Below are 22,465 nucleotides of genomic sequence, written 5' to 3' on the forward strand. Positions count from 1 at the left end.
TATAATTGAAATATCACAGGTTGTGCGTTGTTCAATCAATTAGAATATCTGACCTTTTGGTTGTTGATTTAAATTGATTGACATCTGGATATTGGTCTTTGGTACCATCCAAGTTATCTCTCTAGTATTTGATAAAGACTCGCAGATTTCTATTTGCTTGAGTATATATCAAATCGAGAGATTGAGATACTAACTCTTTGATATACTTTTTATCTAGATTGCGTCTGACTGTCTAGTTGATTCTCTAGAAAGTATATTGGAGTTTGTCGATACATATTGTTAAGCGAAATAGTGGGTGTGATTGTTGTACCCCCACTTTTTCAGATGTAAATTTTGTTGTTGTTGTTTGTTTTTTTTTTTTTTTTTTTTTTTTTTTTTTTTTTTTTTTTTAATTTATATTATTTGAGATTCTAATTTAATCTATTTTGTGGTAATAATTTGAGCTCAAGTTTGTGGAATTGTGGATGTTGTTGTTGCATTTGGGGTCTTACGCCCAAATCCTAAACACATTTGATGAATTTAAGATATTCATATGTGTAACTTCCTTTAGGACCACTACAACATTTTCGTAGAATTATAAGAACTGTCAGAAGTGAATTTTATTATTATTATTTTATTTCATGCTTGTAGCTTCTTGCATCACATGAATGGTATATGTAGTCAATATTATTGCTTGAATTGACAGAAAAAAATTCAACCAACTAGGTAAGTCATTTTTCCACAACCTACAATTATCATCGGACCTCGCTTATTTTTCCAATAAATCTGCGCCTTCATTAACCTCTTTGAGTTCATGTGCCCATTTCCATACTCTAAAATGTTTCTAACAACCGGTAAAGAAGGCCATGTCATCACATGATAGCAATTGGCAAATAAATTTGGTTGCCGTTAGTAAATACATATGTGGTAGATATCAATAAATCAGGAGTAGAAGTATTCGTCCCACCCAAATCCATCCCTGTGGGTACCCGCCCCATTTGGGTAGGGTTTTACCCGTACAAACGGGGATGAGGTAGAGTATGGATAATATCCGAAATCTAAGATACGGGATGGGTGGGGACGAGATTCAAGGTCCCTGCCCCGTACTTTTCATATTATAGGGTTTAGACATCCATATTTATTTAGTTTACAAGAATTTGTGTCGTATTTATTTAGTTTTATACATCCATCACTTAGTCGAGCTTTTCATTCATTTATTATATTGTTGTTTATTCATCATTTTTAATCCATTGCGTTGCTCAGTCACATTTTCCAAAAGTTAGAATGAATAAATCGAAGCAGAAGATGACATGATTAACGTAGACAACGATATAGTAAGGAAGGAAAAAAATGAATTTTTGAATTTAAAATTTTAGAGGGCATTGATTTATGTCATTATTATTGTTTGAATCATATTCGAGTTTTGATTGTAGAAAAAATTATGTGTTAACTCAATATTATCCTGGCATTTTTAGGGGCGACCCAAAAGAAATTAGGGGCGACACTAAAAGACAAAAAGGGTCACCCAAACCTAATTTTAAGCTACCCCTTATCTCTGATTTTTCGAAATGGCCAATATGCCCTCATATAATCGGGAGCCTACACCATAATCGGTAGGTTAGAGGTGAATCGGTAGGTTGAATTGAAACTATACCTACCGATTATAGTGTAGATACTTCGGCTAATAATCCCTTGTATAATCGGTAGGTTATCCAACATGTAAGACTACCGATTATAAGGAGACCCATATTCAACATTGGCCAAATTCCATAGGTTCTGAGGGGTGAAGAGCCAACCATAACCACTTGGCTTAAGTTGTGGATGTAGCCATAATCAGAAACTAAATAGGTTACAACACCTACCGATTATAAGTTGCCCCAAAATGAGTTTTTTTTCTAAAATCCTTCACGTAATGAATTTTGAAACTTGTTATAATCGGAAGTTTGTAGAGCTTAACAACCTACCGACTATAAGGAGCCCCAAATCGAACCCTTGCCAAATTCCATAGGTTTTGAGTGCACACAGCCAGCCACAACCACTTGGTTCGTGTTTTGGATGCAGTGGTAATCGGAAGTTTAATATGTTCCACAACCTTCTGATTATAAGTTGCCCCAAAATGAGTTTTTTCAAAAATCCTTCATGTAATGAATTTTGAAATCTAGCCTAACCGGTAGGATATATTACTTCTTACCGTTTGATTATACGAAGCCCCAATTCCAAACTTTGCCAAAATCCATAGGTTTAGAGGGTACAGAGCCAGGCATAACCATGTGGCTCGTGAATTTTGAAATCTGCTATAATCGGTAGGATATACAACTTATAAAGATCCCGATTATACAAATAGTCGGAAGTGTAATCCTGTAATCGGTAGTCTGGGGTCTATATATTAGTGTTTGAAAAAAATTTTTGGGTCATTGTGAGATATCTTCCGATTGAGTGAGAAAAGAAGAAGAAAAAAAGAAGAAGAAGGGGTATATGTCGCCAACTTCCGATTGTTTCCAACTTCCATAAACATGGATGGGTACGAAGAAGAACATGAAGTTGTTGAAGTTCAAGGTTCACTACCGTTTAGAGATGACGATTTGGGGTATATGTTGAATGATCCAAACTTTAATGGAGATGAAACCCTAGACGACGAAGCTTTCATGGAAGAATATGGAGAATCACCCGAGATCGAAGCTAACGATGCATCAAACGTACAGGTATGTTGTTATCAAACTCTAATACCCAAGTTATCCATGTTATGTGCGTTTGTGTGTGTTTTTGAACGTGAAAATTCGATTTCTGCATGCATTGAATGCCATGAACGATATATATTCGGTAGTTAATTTAGTACCATATCTACCGATTATTGGAAATCGGATATCTGTTGATGTAATGATCTTCCAAATATGGAAAAAATCCCCAAATTGAAAGCTTCAAGTTCTCATAATCGGAAGTTTTATACATCCACAAACGTCTGATTGTAAAACTTCGCCCCAAATACGAAATTCTCCAAAAATGAAATATTTGTGATTTTTGATATTTCATAATCCGTTGTTTATGAATTACTTTTACCTCCGATTATTGAAGTTTTCTTTACAGGAAAATTGTTCATTTGTCTATTTCGTTAATCGGTAGCTTATGGTCGTAATAGGCTACCGATTAATCTATAATCGGTCGGTATGTGTCCTAATGGTACCCGATTAATCTATAATCGGGTGTGTTGTCTCTAAACTATCTTCCGATTATTAATAAAAAACTTGTTCTTATGGTGCGTAGGCGATTGTAGGGTTAATGACGATTATTATTTGAGGTCGGATACTTCCCTACGCTATGCAAACGATTTGGTATGGTCATGAATCATCTTTTATTTTTCCAATCATGTATGTTACATGGTTATGCTTATTATTTTTGTTTTGTTATATGCGCATTTAGATATTTGGAAGTAAAAAGGAGGCAAAGGTATGGCTTGTGAACAAGGCAAAAGAGAATATGTGCGTGGTAGTTCAGAACCCTTGTGTGAAGGACGTTAGGTTTGAAATGGTGTGTGAGAGAAGTGGGAAGAAAAAGAGTCACGAGGGAAAGAATAATAAGTATGTAAGGAAGACGCAGAGGAAGAAGATCCGAACTCATACAAAGAAGATTGGATGCCCATTTAAGATTGCCTTCTATAAGCCCTATGGTAAGGAAAGTAAAGAGCGGAAAATGTCTAAAGTTGCTAATGGTTGTCACAACCACGATGATCTGGATACTCTTATTGGACATGTAATGGTTGAGAAGTTAAAACCACATGAAATGGAGACGGTGAGGTCTATGCGTATCCAAAAGGTGAGTGCGATCTTAAGTAAAATAAAAGCGGACGACCCCAAAAAATGTTCTTCTTTGTCTACAATTAAGTCGGCCCTATCTACGATCAAAAGGACGGAATGGGATGGTAGAATGGTCATGCAACAATCGGCAGTGGTTAGCTGAGTTACACGACTACACGTTGAGAACGGAAGAAAAGGATGGTAAAGTGGTACGTATTTTCTTGGCACATCCCGAAATGATAAAATTAGCTCAGTGTTTTCATCAAATTTTGTTGATAGATGCCACATACAAGACAAACAAATATAACATGCCGTTGTTGAACATTGCTTGTCACACTTCGGACAAAAACACGTTTACCATTGCATGGGGTTTAATGGATCATGAGAACAACGTGAGTTTCATTTGGATGTTGGAGACATTGAGGTCCATTTATAATGGCGATAATTTTCCAAGGGTTATTGTAACGGATAACGATCAAGCCTTAATGCATGCAATATCGGTAGTGTTTCCTGAAGCCCGAAATTTACAATGTACGTGGCACATTCAATGCAACATCAAACACAATTGCCATCTCCATTTCCAAGCTAAAAAATCAAGGAAGGGTACCAAGAGGTCGAAGGAAGAGGACGAGCGCATTAGTAAATTAACCGTGGAACAAAGAGAGGAAGAGAAGAGGTTATTTGATGAAAAATAGAAGTAGGATGGAATGATTTGGAGAGAGTTCATGAAAGCATGGGACAAGATCGTTTGGTCAATAACCGAGGAAAGATACGAACGTAACTTGAAGAAGTTTGAGGATGAATATGGCACAGACTACCCAAAGGCCGTTGAGTATTGTAAAACACAATGGTTACCGATTAAGGAGAGGTTTGTGTATGCATGGACATATGAATATCGTAACTTCAAGAACGAGGCGACGAGCATTGCGGAGGGGTTTCATGGCCGATTAAAGAAAACACTTCTAGGTAATCAAAATGGAGTTATGTCGATCCAAGAATCAATCCATGAATTCACCAATCGTGATCTCGTAAAGATTAAGGATTCTATGCAATTTAGTGTGCATAAATTTCCTACGGAACATGAAAATGAAAGATGCTTCTAAGGGGCATCGTTCATAAAGTTTCAAAATGGGCAATAAATCACATGATGGAACAATTGAAGTTATATAAGGCTTATGATGACGAGAATACGGTTTGTGTTTGCAAGGATATGATAGGTATTGGTCTCCCATGTCGTCATAAAATGGGTAGGTACGTCGATGTGATTGACATCAATGATATTCATCCATTTTGAAAGCAATTAACTTTCACTCCAAGCACCCCCGTAGTTGATGGCCCGTCATTCATGGAGTCGGAATTGTGTGCAAGAATAGTCGAGCGTTATGCTACATCAAACGATGCCAAGAAGCAAATATTGATGCATTATTTGGAGCAAGCTCTTCACCCTCGTTTAAGGGAGGTTGATGAACCTATCAATCAAAAGAGTGCGGGTAGGCCAGACATCGAAGTGTCGAGGAACATTGAAAGAAAAGAATTGAAGGAGTATTTGTCTAATAAAAGAATATTGTGTAGGCATGAGCGTTCGGAAGCCGAATTTGAAGATGAGCCGGTACCAAAGAAAAGAGGTCGTCCAAGAAAAGATCAAAGTGGACCGACCGTCCGACAAGTGAGGCCAAACGTCTCTACCGAGCCTTCTCAAGTAAGTCAAGCCGAGGCGGTGGAAGAAGTTGTGTTGGTGGAGACACAAACTAGCTCCGTAGTTGTTGATCAAATGAGCGACTCACAACAAACACAATCAGCGGAAATGGTGACTATAAGAGAGAAGTATGGTACTCTTCGTTGTCCTAGGGATTTTAATGGAAGACCAACACGATCAAGGTATACGATTATATATGAGTATATGGAACAACTCCCTCCACTCATTGTTCCATTTGTTTTGTCCACCGACGAGGTTGATGGGGATGGCAATTGTGGGTTTCACGTCGCTACGGAACAAATTGGTTACTTTGGAGAGGCGGTGAACGAAGATGTCACCCAATGGCAAGATTTAAGAACTAAGATGGTGGTACAACTAATCAAGGACAAGGATTTCTATATTGGGATGATGAAGGAAGGAGATAGACACAACAAAGAACTACAACTCAAAGACTTAGTTGCGCGTGTAAAGTGCCGAAAGGGATTGAAGACAATCGGATCCAAGTATTGGATGACAATGCCTAAATGTGGATATCTCTTAGCGGACACTTTGAATTGCGTGGTACATTTCTTTGTTCCTCTTAAGTATGGACACTCTTTTACGTTTGCACCTACAAGGACGGTTTGCGATGAATCGGTTAAAGATAGAAGAATTGTTATGGCATTTGTGAATGAGATGCATTTTATCGGTTTAAGAGTAAAGAGAGAGTGCCAATTACCTCCGTTGGGTGGTTGGAGTGATTACTTCCCAACGATCATTGTAATGATTGGTTGAAACAATATGAGACCAACATGTTGGATTGGGATCGCGTCATGAAGGACAACTTTCTGGAAGGCTTACTCGAATTGGTTCCGTCAGATGATGAAGATGAATGATCACTACTTTTGAAAGATGTGTTTTTTTGGAACTTTTTGGAAACTTCTGTGAAGTATAAAGATATAATTGGTAGGTATATTATTAATATATCAACCGATTATACAAGCTTTTGTAAACAGAGACAATATAAAATCGGTTATCATATTTTCTAATGCTACCTCCGATTGTAAGTCTGACAAAAAACCTGAAATTTTTTCCCAGAATCGGTAGATTACATATTAAATAAACATCCGATTATCAACAAACTTTGACAAAAAAGAGTGAAATTTTTTCCCAGAATCGGTAGACAACATATGAAATAAACTTCTGATTTCCTGTAATCGGTAGACTACGTAACTTAATAACCTCCGATTGTAACCATTGATCAATCTTCACACTGTTGCCACAGACTTCAGGAATTCATAACTCCCATCATAAGTGAATTCTTCACCCTTTTCCACTAAGTACTGTCTTTTTGCGAGTGTCTCCTACATAAACAACCATAAAATTATGTCAACTTCGTTTTAGTAAGAAAGATTAGACACCCAGTGTTATTTAAAAAAAGTATGCAAATACTTACAAATTGTTGGATCGACAAGCTTAAGTGGCTAGTGTTAAACATCCTCTTTTGTATCGTTATGTAATCATTTACCCCTTTTTGGAAAAGTCGGAAACGATCATGAACTTGTTGGAGTGATATTTGCTTTGGATTTCCATACTCTCGCACAAATTGGCTATATACCCTCGCTCAAAAGACTTCGGATGTTAACCTTCCTGCTATCACATCTTCACGTCTTGTTTCATGATACCATGTTTTCACAATGACCAAATCTTCAGCTGCGTCAAACACTGCCATGCTTGTTAGTTGAGATATAGAATGAATTCACAATAGTAGACGTAGAGGTGTAAATAATACCCGAAAATACTCGGCCTGCCTGTACCCGCCTGAGCCCGCCTGTACCCGAAGTAGTCCAAAGCCTGTTATGGCCCGTCATGGGCCACCCGGCCTGGCCTGGATTAATTTATTGGCGGTCTCGGGCTTTGCAATTAATTATGACGCCCGACCTGATACCCGACCTGGTGTCCGGCCTGAAAACCTTCTATGTGCCATTAATCATTTAATATCCTCTTAAAAAGACTTAAAAGTTACAATTTTATAATTGTCAATTTTGTGTCAAGAAAAATAAAATATATAGTTATTTTTTCTTATAATTAGCCTTTTCAAAACATTAATGGTAATAAATTTTCTTATTAGAAAGTTTATTGTACTCTAATTAATTATTTATTATAGGCTAAAATTAAAATTTTGTCATTGTAATTTAAATATAAAATAAAATTATCACTTACGGTATGCACTGTTAGAAAGGAAAGGATATTGTATTAAAAATAAATACATTTAATACCATTCAACGGAGTGGCGGTTGTTTGGGTTACCGGTGTCGGCGCAGAATTTTTCGTGAATTCTCCTCAAATAACTTATACTCATTATGCCTCCTTGCTTACGTTCTTCTCCTCGTCTTGGATAGAATTGAACATAGCACCTACATAAAGATAAATCTTCTTCAATCGTGAGCTCCATAGGATTAATTAATGGTTGTGCCATTATGTTGAAGATGATGTTGGAGAGAGTTTAAAGGTATTTGTGTTCCATAGAGGGTAAAAGGATACAATCCTTATATAGAGTTTAGAGTTCAAACGATTCTATTTTGCAGGGGAAACTGTATAATCGGTAGTCAAATAAGGTACTTTCCCTTCCGATTATACAGTTGCCCCAAATTTTGTTTTTGCCGAAATCTCAATTTTCTCGAATTTGAGAACTAGTATAATCGGTAGTCAAATAAGGTACTTTCCCTTCCGATTATACAGTTGTCCCAAATTTTGTTTTTGCAGAAATCTCAATTTTTTTGAATTTGGGAACTAGAATAATCGGTAGTTAATACGACTTTCGATTACACAGTTGCCCCAAATTTCTTCTTCGACAAAATCACCAATTTTGGGAATTTAGGAGCTACTATGATCGGTAGCCTAGTGAGGTTATTATTCTACCGATTGTTATACAACCAAGATACACGTTTGGCACAAAAACGAACTTAATCGGTAGTATAACCACGTTAAGAACCTTCTGATTGAGATATATCAATCGGGCAAAAAATAGCTTCCGATTATGTAGGGGCATTAATGTATTCTCCGCGTTTTTGGACATCCCTTAACGTTGTGTATGGGTTGGGAATAAAAAAGTCGTCCCTAATTCTTTTGGGGTCGCCCCTAAAAATACCAGGAATATTATGAGTAACTCATGAAAAACCCGCCCCATTTAGTTATTCCCCATACCCACTCCGCTCCAATTCATGTGGTTAACGGGGTGCGTATGGGTATTTTTTTTTACGAACGGGAAGGTGACTGACCGAGATTGCCATGCCCGCCCCATACCCACCATCCCTAAACCAGCCTTATTCATATAGAAAGTTTTGGCGGGAAACATATCTCCCTGGTTTCCAATTATGAGACTAAATTGTTTTCCAATAAACGCGTCCCTTAACCCTAATTTCAAACCGCTTACAAGTATCGTTTCGTTTCTGCTATTAAAACCCTTTCCGATCAATACTCCTTCTTAGTTCATAACCCCAAAAGTGTCTTCTTTTATCTGTTTCGTTCACTTAAGCATAAGATAAATTCGCAGCAACAATGGTTGATGTTCTTGGTTCTTGTCAACAAGTATGTATCAGTTCTAGGGTTTGTGTTTGTTGATGTAAATTTCGTTTTATTTTAATTATTGTTTGAGATTCTAATTTAATCTATTTTGTTTTGATCTAATTCTAGGGTTTATTCAGGGATTTCGGTAATCATCATCTGAGCAACTTAGATTCACAATCTCGTGTTGAATTTTTGAGGGCTCGATTCTCTGGTACCATAATCAAATCAGAGGTTCTGCTTGAATTAAAGGTAACTGTTTTCTTCCCCCAATTGGCTTTGATAAATATATGGGCTAAAACTAATCTGCTTTCTGTCCTGAACACTCAGGATGAGAAAAACGAATCTCTTAGATTGCAGAAGGAGAAGATATTGACGGGAAAGATGCGACTGCAACAACAAGGTTTGAGATTTGAACAAAACCCCAGTTCATGTTGTTTTCAGTTTATGTTGTTATTCAATTGGGTCTTGAATACCATAACTACTTACACTAACTCAAATTGGGATTGATCATACCTTTCTGTAACTAATTTACTTGACCTTTATTTTGTTAAGTTTTGCATAGTTCATGTTGTTTTCAGTTAATGCTCCACCACCATTGCCACCACCACCGCCACCACCATCGCTTCCACCACCGCCACCACCATCATTCTCTCCATCTAAAACCATAATTTAACTGACAAAGGTAAGATAACTAATATTCATTACACTGAAAGCATGAGAAACCTAGTACTATTAGAGGCACCATCTCATCGAATCTGTACAAGGTCAGATTCCAGCTTGTGCTCTCCAAGGTCAGTAGAGATAGATGAGTTGGCTGGTCCTGTGTTTAACTGTAGCTTTCTTATGTTCTTGATTTTCCATGAACGAATACGCCTGGTGTTCTGGTTCTTATGGATTGAGCATCAGTTGTATGAATTTAGTGATGTGGATAGTATATCTCTTCTATTAGATGAGTTCTTTTGTCCATCCATTATTGAGTAATAGATTTTTTACTGGACCTAATTGAATCTCCTTTACTTGATGTATAGCCAAAAATAGAGCTGCCGCTGAAATTGCTTCAAGGAAGAATCGAGAAGCTAATTTGCAAAGACAGAGAGATAGAGCAGCAGCTCGTAGGGCATTAGAGGAGTTGGAAAAGAATGTTGCGGTTGATGACTGGCACAAAACCTATAAGGACTTCTTGACGCTGATTAATTCTAAGTGAGACACATAAACAAGATTATTGCCCCTTGCTTTTCAAGTCTAGTGGTGTCTCAATTAGATGAAAAGAAGTTCTTCTCTGTAAGGATGAATCAAGGAAACTCTATTCTGTTTGGAGTTTTCGAGTCATTTTTGTTGTTCATAGTTTTCATACAAAAGTGAACCATAGTATGTGAATGATGTAACTGTAAGTGTAAAAACTAAACCATTCTTTATTTGTTTTCTTTTGCTGGTATGGAGAGGGTCAAGGATGTATGTAATGATTTGATCTCGTCTCGCAATTTTGTAAGTACTGAATGCAATATTCTTTAAAGTTGTTAACTGTAAAATATAGAGCTCTTACCAATTATTTCTTCAACAGTTTAAGATTTTGCACTTTTTTAGATTATGCGGGTCCTGAACTTGATATCGTTCTTGGTGTCATTGAAAGTCTAACGGTTGCTAGTTAATAACTATCTAGATGCTATCATGTTCTTCCGTAACTCGTAATTTTACATACAGCCAGGTTACATAAAGTTTGCCTATTGAGGAGGCTTCTTATTATTATTCTTTACCGGATGATTGTTTCACGACAGAACAGATAATATTTAACAAAAGAGAAGAATTTAAACATAAACAAAATACAAAATTCATTCTTAGAGAGATAGCTTTTAAACTAGGCTACTACTAATTAGAATAAAATGAAAACAAAACACTAAATTTCATCAAAAGAAACCTCCCGCCGCCTCCTACTCGACACAGTTTTGTTTTTGCCAAAAACAATTAATCATTCAACTGCCTATGATTCTCTATACGTCTAAGAATCGCTTCTTTCGCCTCTGGTGTTTTACGAGGCATCCATTCAGAAGCTTTCTCTCTTGTCAAGTCCATCAATCCCTCTATGTTAAGAAACTTGGCAGCTTGGAACATATCTAGTAACATCCGGGAATTTGTTTCATCATCAAGTTCGAAATTCACAAACTGTGCATCCCAAATCTTTTTATCTTCCTCACTAGTCTCAACCTCAGCATGTTTGGTGCAGTAGTCGAGCACCTCTGCCAAGACATTGCCTTTGATGGTAGTCAAAGGGACAAGAATATGCTCATCATTCTCGTTACCAGCCATCATGCGCTTCAGAGTTTTAGATTGCAAGGCAACGGTCTCCTCAATAACAAAGAACTTTTTGTCACAACTCTTCAAAGTAATCATCTTTGCTGGTGCCGCTGATCACAGTACTAGAATCCGTCAGTTTGAAGCTAAGAAAGTGTGTATTGCCAAAGAAGACCCAAGATGTATTTATACTGGTATGGATTCTTATGGCCGGAATTCCTTTTTCTGGTTGGACACAGATTCTACATGGAGATGGACTCGGATTCTAAGCTTAAATCTGATTTTTACTGCCAAGATTTCTGTAACTTGAACAACCCGACTTCCAAAATTCATTAGAACTCAGAATGGCTAATGCCTTGAAATCTCGCCAATTCAGCCATGAGAACTAATTTGTCGTCCACACTTGTACCTTGATGTTGAGTGACCTGTTGTGGTCTCGGTTGGAACTGAAAACCGCTTTGTCGATTAAATGCAAGATTTGGTGCCACATCACGCTGATTGGCAATTTGGCATAGCTAAAGGTGCGAGTCTGTGTTGAACTAGTGGGGCTAGGCCAGGCAGTGGCCTGCTTGAACAGGATGGGCCGGATCAGGTTTTGGCAGACCCGGCCTTTTTACACCTCTGATACCAGTACTGTCATGAAAATGATTAATGAAACGAAAGAAAACAAAAAGGGGAAGTTTGAACAAGTGGTGGCTGAGTTGCATTCTGAATTTTTTGAAGGAAGGAGACACCTCATATCTTCGGTGTCTCCGCCTTCATTCAATTCGAAACCCTAATTTCTCATCACAACCTTCAATAACACAACGAACCCTATTTCTCGATCAAATCGCTCATTTTCAGCTTCTTTCAGATCGACCGTGCTTCCCTGATTCTCCATCATAAAATCGTTTCATTTCGAATTTTTGGGTTCTGCATTTGTTGTTTTCACATTGTATGAGTTTCTGATCTGTTAATATGGCGGGAGTTTCAACTTTTCCGGGATGTGGATGTTGTTACAGAACATCATTTACAATTAGAGGGAGAGAAATGAGACCTTCATCAGTTCAAGCCACTAATCTTATACTATCGGCAACTACAAGGGTTTCTAGACCTTTTGAGGTAATAATTTGAGCTCAAGTTTGTGAAATTGTGGTTGTTGTTATTGCGTGTGGGATCTTACGCCCAAATTCCAAACACATTTGGTGAATTTAAGATATTCTATGTGTAACTTCCTTTAGGACCACTACAACATTTTTATACAATCATAAGAACTGTCAGAAGTGAATTTTATTATTATTTTATTTCATGCCTGCAGCTTCTTGCATCACATGAATGGTGGTATCTGCAGTTATTATTATTGCTTGAATTGACAAAAATATCCCGGTTCGCCGCAACTGCTTTGCTTAATGAGAATTATTCTCTAGTAAAATTGGTTTAAGTGCTAAAACCTTGTAGGATTGTATCAAAACTTTGTGTAACTTGAAAACCACTTCAATTCCAGTCCATTGCAATGGTTGCTTCATGCTTCTTGTTGTTCGTTGATTTATATATTCAGATTAAAATGATATTTTGACAGAAAATAACATGATTATATCACTTTAGGTTTTAATTAGTAGAAAATTTTGTTTGTAAAGGAACTAAAACTACATAGAAACTTTGGTTCATGATAACTGTAATCATGGATTTGTAGCATGACTGGAAACGATTCAATAAGAGCTTTTGTCAGGGTACAATTTTACTAGAAGCAAACAGGAAGTTACTAGTTCTTAAAGTTAGAGTTGGTAAATTTTATTTTCCTGAATATGCCAACTTCACTTGCTGCAAATCTGGAAATAGAATTTCATCACCTTTTTATCCGTTAATTGGGTGTTGTGTTTAATCATGGCAATAGCCAATAGCAGAACATATTCAATTGCTTTTAATGCTTTTTTATTTGAGGAAAAAACTTCTGGTCATATTATTCTCTGCTTCATTTATATTTTACTTGGATTTCAGGAAGACATGTTTCCATTCTCTAGATTTTCTCTATCTAACTCGAGGAAGGCATCTCATAAACTTGTCCACTCAGGTATTCACATGGCTTTAGTAGATGAGAGACCTGTACGTTCTGGAGATGTGTCCAATCTTCCTCAAATTCTGGTAATTGAAATGTTCCTTTTTATGCAAGAATTTGTTAGATATATTATTATTAATTTGTAAAGTATGAAAAAGGTGCAGCCTTTGTTGTGATTCATTTTCATGATAATCTGGCTTCAAGCATTTGATCTAATGTAAATGGGAACTTCCTTCGCTCAAGCACTTGATCTAATGTGTTTACACTGCTTTCTTTATTTCTCTCACAGGCTTATGAGCTTGTTCAAGGAGCACTTGTAAGTCATCGACTTCTCCTAATTACTGTGATTCGTAGTTTGTACATCGTGTTGATTACTTCAAGTGATCCGTTGTTTTTCTTTTTATCGATAGGAATCATAGGATAAACATTCTGTTATACAAGAAAACGATAACTGTTGCGCCAATATGGATGCAAATCATCAAGATAAAATCACAAGTTACTTTGTTCCATAAAGACTGATTTCATTGGAAACTTTAAAGTCAGTTTTAGTTAATGATTTTGAATAAGTTAATAACCTAATTCCTTATAGGATTTGCCGTTGTTTGGCTTATATAACCATAAAGAAAATAAAAAATCAATCATCCGTGATATTAATAATTAATAACAATGAACATTTCAACAAGGAAAAACACCCATTACTGATGGTAAACCTTATCTGTGTTTGGGGAATCTATCAATTTAAATGATGTCAACCTGGCTTTGAGCTAAAGAAAAAGTGTGCTTGAGTAGCTACATTTGAAGATATTCTACCAGTGATTGTTAGTGATTTGGATTTGTGCTGTGTTATAAGCAGTCATCTGGCTTTGCTTTTGACTTGATTAAAATAAGAGATTTGCTTGAATGATGTAGCTAAGATATGTTGCAGGTCAAATGGAGTTCTAATGTGGAAAACTTAAAACCTGATATACCAACTGCTGTTCTTCTGCATGGTATCCTCGGAGGCAGAAAAAATTGGGGTACGTAGGCTTTACTTCTCATTTCATGATACTTAGAATTCATATTGTTCAGCTGTACCATTCGTCCAATTTGTGTTGAGAGTTTTTGGTGGTTCATGAAATTGGTTTATTACCTTCTTAGAATCATCAGCACACTCCTTATTAGCATTTTGAATTTTAACCTGCAGGATCTTTTGCACGAAGATTAGCACAAGAGTTCCCTATGTGGCAGGTATGTAATACATTGATGTAGGATTCTCATTTGAAATTCAAGTTGCGATGTTCCTTATTGCAAGAATAGGAGAGACATATTTCTGAAACTTAAATGTTTTGTCCGAAATGTTCTGTAACTTGTATTTTTGTGGCGCCTATACATGTATTAATTATCTGTACTAGATTCTCGATACGTAAGATACACTCAGTAATTTATTTGTTTTTATAAATGATCCTAAAGTTCTCAAATGTTTTGCTATCTCCTTTGATGCAGTTTCTGTTGGTAGATTTGCGCTGTCATGGTGATTCTACATCCATTAAGAAAAGGGGTCCTAATACTGTTGCCTCAGCTGCTCTTGATGTCTTAAAGCTAGTGAGTAATCTGCCCATCAGTGCTACTCTTAATTCATGCATGTTTTACATGTCTTTGATTGATCGTCTTCCCGTGTTTGAAATAATATAGTATGCCCATTTCTTTATAGAGCCAGTCCTGGATATGGAATCAATTAATCAAAATTCTATTTCATTGTTGTATCACCAGATTTGTTCTTCTTAATCCTATGAAACACCTTTTGAGGCATAAATACGAAACTAGTTGCAAGATTATTGCACATCCCAATATAATAGTTTGCTCAATTATAACTGCACATCCCAATATAATAATTTGCTCAATTATAATACTACGTTATGATATCTGCTTAATGAATGGATTTGAGAGTTCTTGCACAAGCAGCAGAGCAGCGTGCTTCAACTTCTGAATCTGACCGAAAACCTAACTGTTTTATTTTAATCTTTGACTTGTAAAGGAATTTACATATATGTAGTAACAAATGCTTAATATATTTACATATAACTATTTGTTGTTGCATGGATAGGTTGGTCAACTTAGAGTAACGCCTCGAATTTTAGTTGGTCACAGTTTTGGTGGCAAAGGTATGACATTTGCTGATGTCGAACATGTCAGATTTGTTGTCAAATATCGAAAGATCTTGGATAAGCTAACGATCGTAAACCACTTGCATATCTGCAGTTGCCTTGAGCATGGTGGAACAAGCTGCAAAACCTCTTGCAAGACCTGTCAAAGTAAGAATATGGTACCATACATGTGTTTTACCCTTCCCGTCGAACTCATCCAACTGTTAGAGATATCAGGGTATTGTGCTTTTCCTTTTACTATCTCACGTAGGCTTTTCCCTTCCTTTCCGAATCCATGAAGGTTTGGGTTCTGGATGCTACTCCTGGAAAGGTCCGTCCTGGTGGAGATGGAGAGGATCATCCTGGTGAACTTATTTCCTTCCTAAGTACACTGCCAAAGCAGGTGCGTTACTTCTTCATGACAGCATCATGAGCTTTCAATGTATAATGTGTCATACTGAGTCAAAAAAGATATGGATAATCTTTCCCTTCAGTTTAAGATCATAATTTTTGCGACATACTTTGGAGGGCAAAGTTTCTGGGTACTGTTAAAAATCTTGTAGTAAACTGAAATATCTTCATTGTGGTTATTTTGTGAATGTTAGGTACGTATGCATGATCTTAATTTTTACATCAGTTACCAGAAAACATAACTGAACCTACTGAAAATGAACACAGGGAGGGGATGGTGAAAGAAATAGCATGACCAGTGGGTATGGGGCCAGGACAGAACAGTAGTTACATGCCCAGACCTGTTTAGTACTTATAGTATAGATTTTATCTGTCAAATTGCTCAGAAAAATAAGAGAACATGTTGTGTATTAATCATTGAATCTCTCAACTGTATTGTACTCTATTAAACATTATCTAAGCCAAAATGGGGACGAAATAGCATTCTCAATGAGTATGGCGCAGGACACTAATTACGTACCTGGACCTGGTAGTGAACTAATGATTTTTATCTATGCAGTTCATTATATAAAAAAAATAGTGTTCTTCGTCAGTCATTTAATCTCCAAGTGTATTGTTATTTTCTTATGTACATTTTACATAGAATGTGTTTAATGTATACTTAAGGGAAGTATTTCCCAAAGGTACAACCGTACAAGTTAATCATAAGGTGGGGACCGGGGGAATAAGACCCCTTCCGGTGATGGGAACAAGGATAGGGAGTCATGCCCTGTCTCCGTCATTAATTTTCTGTATCATATTTGTTCAGTCTACGTCACTCTTTTTCTGATTGATAGCTAGTTGTCTTACATTCTTGGCAGGTTGCATCTAAGCGTGATGTTGTAAGTGCTCTCATTAAGGAAGGCTTTTCTAAAGATGTGGCACAGGTATGAGATGTCAGCAAAATGAACAATTTTGGTACTATTAGTTTCAGTACACAAAGATAAGAACAAAGGTATCTAACTCTGAAGTGAACTCTAAACTGGACCAAGATGAATCTTCGGGGATTTATAAGTTTCTTGGTTTCTCGGGCAGTGCATATTAGGCGTTCTCCTCATCTCTTTCTTTCTTTCTTTCTTTCTTTCTTTATCCAGTGGGTGGTAACTAATCTCCGGCCGACTGATTCATCATCATCAAGCTTCTCATGGGTCTTTGACCTCAAGGGTATTGCTGAGATGTACAAATCCTACGAAGAAACAAACTTATGGTATCATATGATTCCTTTCCAAGCTGGGTGTTCTTAAATTTTATAGTTCAAGCATCGCTCTATCTTCTATTGTTTTTCTTGTACTCTTTTTTGGATTTTGCAGATACTCTTGACCAGTGCTAATGTTTTCATACTTTTTGAATTCATTACAGGAAATTTGTCGAGGATGTTCCTCGAGGTGTGCATATCAATTTCTTAAAAGCTGAACGGAGCTTGCATAGGTGGGCCCTTGGAGATCTTCAGAGGATACATGCTGCTGAGGAACAGGCTGCAGATGAGGGAGGTGGAGTTCAAATGCATGTGCTTGAAGATGCTGGGCACTGGGTATGCTATTTCATAGTTGCTTTTAAAGTTTGAGCTTAGGCTGCTTCCCTTCTCATTATATTTCTCTTGCATTTCCTTCTGTTGCTGGACCCATGCTGTCGGTGCAAATGTGTATAGGTCCACCCACACTTTAGGCCATTGGCTCAAGTAGTTACAGACTTGTTAACTGCCTTAACCTTGTTGTTGGCCATATTTTATGTCCACTGACAGTCTCGACTGCAATATCATACACCCACTTGAAATGGGTTGGGTGAACAAGCACCACACACACACGTCATCTAGTCATTGGCTAAGAGGAGGCTTACTGGTGGCGATTTAGATAGTGAAAAAACAATACCAGAAAGGTGGCAGATGGAGTTCTTTGTTTCCACACGCTACAAAGTTATATAAAATTGTATACCCTGTCAAACTTACATTGGGCTGCAAATTTTGAAGGCTGGGGATATTTTGCTAGGTGTTGTTCTCATTTCTTGGATGCAAATTATAGATTTAGTTATCAATCTCTTCCCAGGAATTAGAATTGGATTTAGCTATAGTAAATTTAGTCAAACTTTGTCTGTAAACTCTTGCTGTTATATTTTGGGAATAGGATATCATATTTTACATTGGTAATGTCTCACTGTGAAGCCAAACTTTGTTCCGTCCCACTTTTCACTCCTAGTCTACTGCTGCTCATGACTGTAATGAAACTGTGTCATTGTTTTTTTATAGGTTCACGCTGATAACCCTGATGGTCTGTTCAGGATTCTTTCACCTTCCTTCCAGTAAAAGAGCAAAGAGAAAACCCGCATTAAATCTTCAAAAGATTCAGGCGTTTATTCCCGTCACACATTGTAACACATGCACTGGTTGAATTCCACAAAATGATAATGTATCCTCATCCTATAACAATTTTTGTAGCCTGACTCGACTGTGTTTGTTCATTCATTCATCAGTTTATATATATTATCTGCAGTATTCCCCTTCCAGACTGCTGAAGAATTTGATACTTAGTCGCACTGTAAATTTATAAATTTTATCTCATATACAAAAAGATGCTTCTGGCTTTACTCTCCTGTCCTATTTAGTTAGACTGATATTGGACAGATATTTGGGAGCCAAAGTTGCCCCATCTGATCAAATGTTGCCGGAGACACCCAACAGGTTTGGCAGAAGCAGCTAAACCAGAAACTATGACCAAAACTTCTAATTCCTGAAGTTGTCTAAAGTCAACATTTGACTATCTTTGACTTAACTGCTAAACGGATATCTCACGTCCTGAAACTAGCCACGATGCTTGTCGGTCCCACACGACCAAAAAGTAGTATAAAACGCGCAGCAAAGAAAGAGCCAAGAAGCCATAATGCCACATTATCCACATCTTGTGGCCATGGAATTTCATTTTCATTCACTTGTATTTCCATTGTCAATCCCCAGAGGATACGGATTTAGTTGTTCATCACCAAATTTTCTTTCATGGCTTCAACCACAGCAGCATCAAATCCTCGGGTCTTTTCCACCCTTTCGTCTCTGAATCATCGACGAAAGTCTTTGGCATCATTAACTCATCCTCAAATTTCATCAAGGAGAATTTTCTCCTCATTTTCACTATCAACCTCCCAAAAGACACTTGGAAGAAACCCAAGGAAAATTGTATGCGAAGCGACCGAAGCTTCAGTTGCCAATGAGTCTCCGTCTTCTGGAGGTGGTAGTGGTAGGAGCTGGGTCCCGGTGGTTCCTTTAGCAGCATTACCCAAAGGAGAAAGAAGAGTGATTATTCAAGATGATGAAGTTATTCTTCTTTTATGGTATAAAGATCAAATTTTTGCAATCGAAAATCGGTCTCCTGCTGAAGGTGCTTATAGTGAAGGCTTGTTAAATGCCAAGCTTACTCAGGTTCGTGGCCTCTACTTTTTTCCTAAGTTATGATACAGAGATGAATAATTACATGCATCAGACACCATTGCAAGAAACTTGCGCTATGCAAACCACATTCAAAACCTTAGTAGATAATTGATTCATATAATGGACTCAAATAAGCATTTGAAAATTTTGTTTTTGTTTTGAATTGCAGGATGGTTGTATAGTTTGTCCAAGTACAGATAGTACATTTGATCTCAAAACAGGAGATGTGAAGGATTGGTATCCAAAGAATCCTGTTCTTCGAGCTCTAACACCTGTTTTGAGGAAACTCTACATTTATCCGGTTAAAACCGAAGATGACAACATTTGCATTAGCATGAGTGGGAACCTAGACTCTGGTGTTTCTGCTGAGATTGTCTATAGTGGTAGAGCTCAACCTGGTTTCACTGCGACTAATGTCAACGTTGACGAGGTACTATTGCCTTCAGCATTAGTTGAATTTTACAATTTTAAGTTGTTGGTTCTTTTCTAACTTAAAATTTTAATAATGCACTTTAGGTGAGAATGGTAGTTGATGAAGGTCAATTGGGGTTCGGTTTTTCGAGGAAGAATGAACTGATAAATGGGAAAGCAGCTATAATCGGATTTCTTTTGGTATTAGATTTTGAGCTTCTAACTGGTAAAGGTCTTCTAAAAGGAACAGGTTTCTTAGACTTTCTTTATGCTGCTTTGAATTAAGCAACTCAATATCCACTTGTTTCTGATTGAGAGTGTTTCAAGTGTGGCGCACTGGTGCTGAAACTTCTTTCACAGCAAAGTCGGCATTGGTAATTCTATATTTCGAGCACATATCAATGTTTTGTCTCGATCTATAATTTCAGTTACTCGTTCACGTTTTGTGGGTGTGTACTGTGTAGTGTAAAAAGAACAAAGTGAAATTCACTGCTTTGATGTTTATTTTTATTTAAAAAGCTTATATAAAATATTATCTTTGGTACTTTCATTAGAGATGATACTGAAGTCGATCTTAAACTTTAGTATACCAAAGTTTGGAGGTAGACACTCTTGCTGCACCACCCTGTGGAAAACAAAGACTATATCTATCACCATCCATCGCTGCCCATGCAACTTGTGTTCTGTCCTTCAAGTATTTTTCTTTGATGCCCAAGGCCAGCATCACCCTTTTCATCCGCTTATAATTCTTCCTCATGGAAAGCATCACTAAAAGCCTTAAAATGAAAAATCTAGCTTGGACAGCAAAAGGCTGGACATGGTATCAGAGTTTCTACTAGATGAACTGAATAATCTGTGATTCATTGATGAAGGAAAAGAAATTACATTTGCAGAGAAAACACCCACACACACAGAAGGTAAAGTTGTTCTTGAGTTAGTTACATGAAAGAGAAAGAGCTAACGGTTTTATTACAGGCCGAGACAATGACGAATGAGAACGATCCAAGAGAACCAATCAAAGAGTGACATGTGGTGATCGAGGACAGGCTGTATCCAGGCTGGGCTGGTATAAGTGAGTGTCAACTTAACTTGGTGCTATTAGCCCCCCTTAAGCTGATATGTGCAAACAGAGAAAGCACCTTCAGCTTGTTTCGGAACACTGCAAATCTAGGACCATCTAGATCTTTTGTAAAAATATTTGCAACTTGAGCCACTATAGATATATATGAGACATGTAAATCGTTGGATTGAACCAGCTCACGCACAAAGTTGTAATCAATGGCCAAATGCTTCATTCTTGAGTGAAAAACATGATTGAAAGGGTAAGAAATGGTACTTTGATTATCACACAGTAAAGTTGGTGAAGCAGGTAGAAGAATATGTAACTCTTGAAGTAGTTTGCAAAGCCACAACACCTCAGCAACAGAATTTGCTAGACTTCTGAATTCAGCTTCAGTAGATGATCTAACAACTGATGATTCTTTCTTACTTGACCAAGAAATGGGATTAGAACCAAAGAATATACAACAACCTCCAGTACTCCTTCTTGTATCAGGATCTCCATCCCAATCAGCATCACTGAAACCATGAACTGAAAAAAGTCTCTTGTTAAACAGAATACCATAATTCAACGTGCCTTTAATATACCTAAGCATCCTTTTGGCTGCAATTAAATGATCCTAATTAGGATGTTGCATATGTTGATAGGCCTGATTGACATCATGACTAATCTCAGGTCTGGTCCATATTAAATATTGTGGTGTACCAACTAAAGATCTGTAAGGATTTGGATCTGGAAGTAAAGAACCAGAAGAAGCTATAAGCTTGCCATGAGCAAGAAACTGGAGAAATGCATGTATGCAAGAACCAAACAAAGAAGCTGATATATGTGTAACTTTAAGAGGAAACACAGACTCATTAAAATTACATGTCTTGAGATGTAAGTTTTTCCAGTGGAAATTTGAAGACGTCTGTAACCCTTGTGATGTTGACTATAACCAATGAATAAACAAGAAATACTTCTAGGAGCAAGTTTGTGAATTGGATAAGGTCTTATCCAAGGGAAACAAAGACAACCAAAAGATCTGAGAAATGTATAATCAGGAGATCTATGAAATAAGACTTCAAATGGTGATTTGTTCCCTATAGATCTTGTTGGGAGTCTATTGATGGTATAATTTGCAGTTGTAAAAGCTTCAACCCAGTAAGAATTAGAAATACCTGATTGAATAAGAAATGTCCTGCCAACATCAACTGGATGTCTGTGCTTTGATTCTGCTTCATCATTTTGATCAGGTATATGTGGACAAGAAATTTCATGAATAATGCCACTAGTAGATAGAAAAGAAGTTAATTTCTTGTTAACAAATTCTCCACCTCCATCAGTTCTAATGGTAATAATATGATACTGCAAAGAATTTTCAACTTGAGCTTTGAACTGAAGAAACACTTTCTTGAACTCAGGTTTATCAAATAAAGGATATATCCAACAAAATTTAGAGTAATCATCAATGATATTAACATAATATTTGTATCCAGAAATGAATTGAACAAGACTAGGACTCCGTAAGTCAATATGCAGCAATTCTAAAGGTTTAGAACTACAATGACTAGAAAGTGTAAAGGGAAGTTCGTGACTTATACCTAGCTGACAATCACTACAAAATAAAGGAGACCTTATTACATTTGACAAGTTCAAAGAACTATAGACATGCTTCATGGTCTGAA

The 22,465-nt window shown here is 37.0% G+C and overlaps 4 protein-coding genes across 5 annotated transcripts; 3 read left to right on the forward strand and 1 right to left on the reverse strand.

Moving 5' to 3' along the window:
• Positions 1 to 8,863: 8,863 nt before the first annotated feature.
• LOC113361371 lies at positions 8,864 to 10,292 on the forward strand. Its single transcript, XM_026604632.1, has 4 exons — positions 8,864 to 9,036; positions 9,142 to 9,264; positions 9,343 to 9,415; positions 10,044 to 10,292. The coding sequence occupies exons 1-4, from the start codon at positions 9,007 to 9,009 to the stop codon at positions 10,217 to 10,219; spliced, it is 402 nt and encodes a 133-aa protein (XP_026460417.1). The 5' UTR covers positions 8,864 to 9,006; the 3' UTR covers positions 10,220 to 10,292.
• Positions 10,293 to 10,977: 685 nt separating this feature from the next.
• LOC113359629 (SKP1-like protein 4) lies at positions 10,978 to 11,403 on the reverse strand. The gene has a single exon (XM_026603228.1). The coding sequence runs from the start codon at positions 11,401 to 11,403 to the stop codon at positions 10,978 to 10,980; it is 426 nt and encodes a 141-aa protein (XP_026459013.1).
• Positions 11,404 to 11,971: 568 nt separating this feature from the next.
• On the forward strand, positions 11,972 to 18,492 carry LOC113356526 (protein ABHD11-like). 2 transcript variants are annotated; one of them, XM_026599684.1, is made up of 13 exons: positions 11,972 to 12,405; positions 13,282 to 13,425; positions 13,629 to 13,655; positions 14,265 to 14,355; positions 14,523 to 14,566; positions 14,822 to 14,920; positions 15,423 to 15,480; positions 15,578 to 15,630; positions 15,764 to 15,865; positions 16,734 to 16,799; positions 17,007 to 17,119; positions 17,272 to 17,443; positions 18,155 to 18,492. In XM_026599684.1, the coding sequence occupies exons 1-13, from the start codon at positions 12,262 to 12,264 to the stop codon at positions 18,209 to 18,211; spliced, it is 1,170 nt and encodes a 389-aa protein (XP_026455469.1). In that variant the 5' UTR covers positions 11,972 to 12,261; the 3' UTR covers positions 18,212 to 18,492. The 2 variants fall into 2 exon arrangements, with proteins under 2 accessions (XP_026455469.1, XP_026455470.1); XM_026599685.1 differs by having other exon boundaries at positions 12,269 to 12,405; positions 13,355 to 13,425.
• Positions 18,493 to 18,821: 329 nt separating this feature from the next.
• Positions 18,822 to 20,293, forward strand: LOC113356527. The gene is made up of 3 exons (XM_026599686.1): positions 18,822 to 19,318; positions 19,497 to 19,757; positions 19,844 to 20,293. Exons 1-3 carry the CDS (start codon positions 18,899 to 18,901, stop codon positions 20,021 to 20,023), a joined length of 861 nt encoding a protein of 286 aa, XP_026455471.1. The 5' UTR covers positions 18,822 to 18,898; the 3' UTR covers positions 20,024 to 20,293.
• Positions 20,294 to 22,465: the final 2,172 nt, after the last annotated feature.

The sequence above is a fragment of the Papaver somniferum genome, chromosome 3 (genome assembly GCF_003573695.1).
Source record: "Papaver somniferum cultivar HN1 chromosome 3, ASM357369v1, whole genome shotgun sequence".
Taxonomy (NCBI): domain Eukaryota; kingdom Viridiplantae; phylum Streptophyta; class Magnoliopsida; order Ranunculales; family Papaveraceae; genus Papaver; species Papaver somniferum.

Coding starts and splice junctions, on each gene's coding strand:
- LOC113361371 (XM_026604632.1), top strand. CDS start 9,007: ATGGTTGATGTTCTTGGTTCTTGTCAACAA. Junction 9,037..9,141: donor TTCTTGGTTCTTGTCAACAA/GTATGTATCAGT, acceptor ATCTAATTCTAG/GGTTTATTCAGGGATTTCGG. Junction 9,416..10,043: donor GATGCGACTGCAACAACAAG/GTTTGAGATTTG, acceptor CTTGATGTATAG/CCAAAAATAGAGCTGCCGCT.
- LOC113356526 (XM_026599684.1), top strand. CDS start 12,262: ATGGCGGGAGTTTCAACTTTTCCGGGATGTGGATGTTGTTACAGAACA. Junction 13,656..14,264: donor AGCTTGTTCAAGGAGCACTT/GTAAGTCATCGA, acceptor GATATGTTGCAG/GTCAAATGGAGTTCTAATGT. Junction 16,800..17,006: donor TTTCTAAAGATGTGGCACAG/GTATGAGATGTC, acceptor TTCTTTATCCAG/TGGGTGGTAACTAATCTCCG.
- LOC113359629 (XM_026603228.1), bottom strand. CDS start 11,403: ATGATTACTTTGAAGAGTTGTGACAAAAAGTTCTTTGTTATTGAGGAG.
- LOC113356527 (XM_026599686.1), top strand. CDS start 18,899: ATGGCTTCAACCACAGCAGCATCAAATCCTCGGGTCTTTTCCACCCTT. Junction 19,319..19,496: donor TAAATGCCAAGCTTACTCAG/GTTCGTGGCCTC, acceptor TTTGAATTGCAG/GATGGTTGTATAGTTTGTCC. Junction 19,758..19,843: donor CTAATGTCAACGTTGACGAG/GTACTATTGCCT, acceptor AATGCACTTTAG/GTGAGAATGGTAGTTGATGA.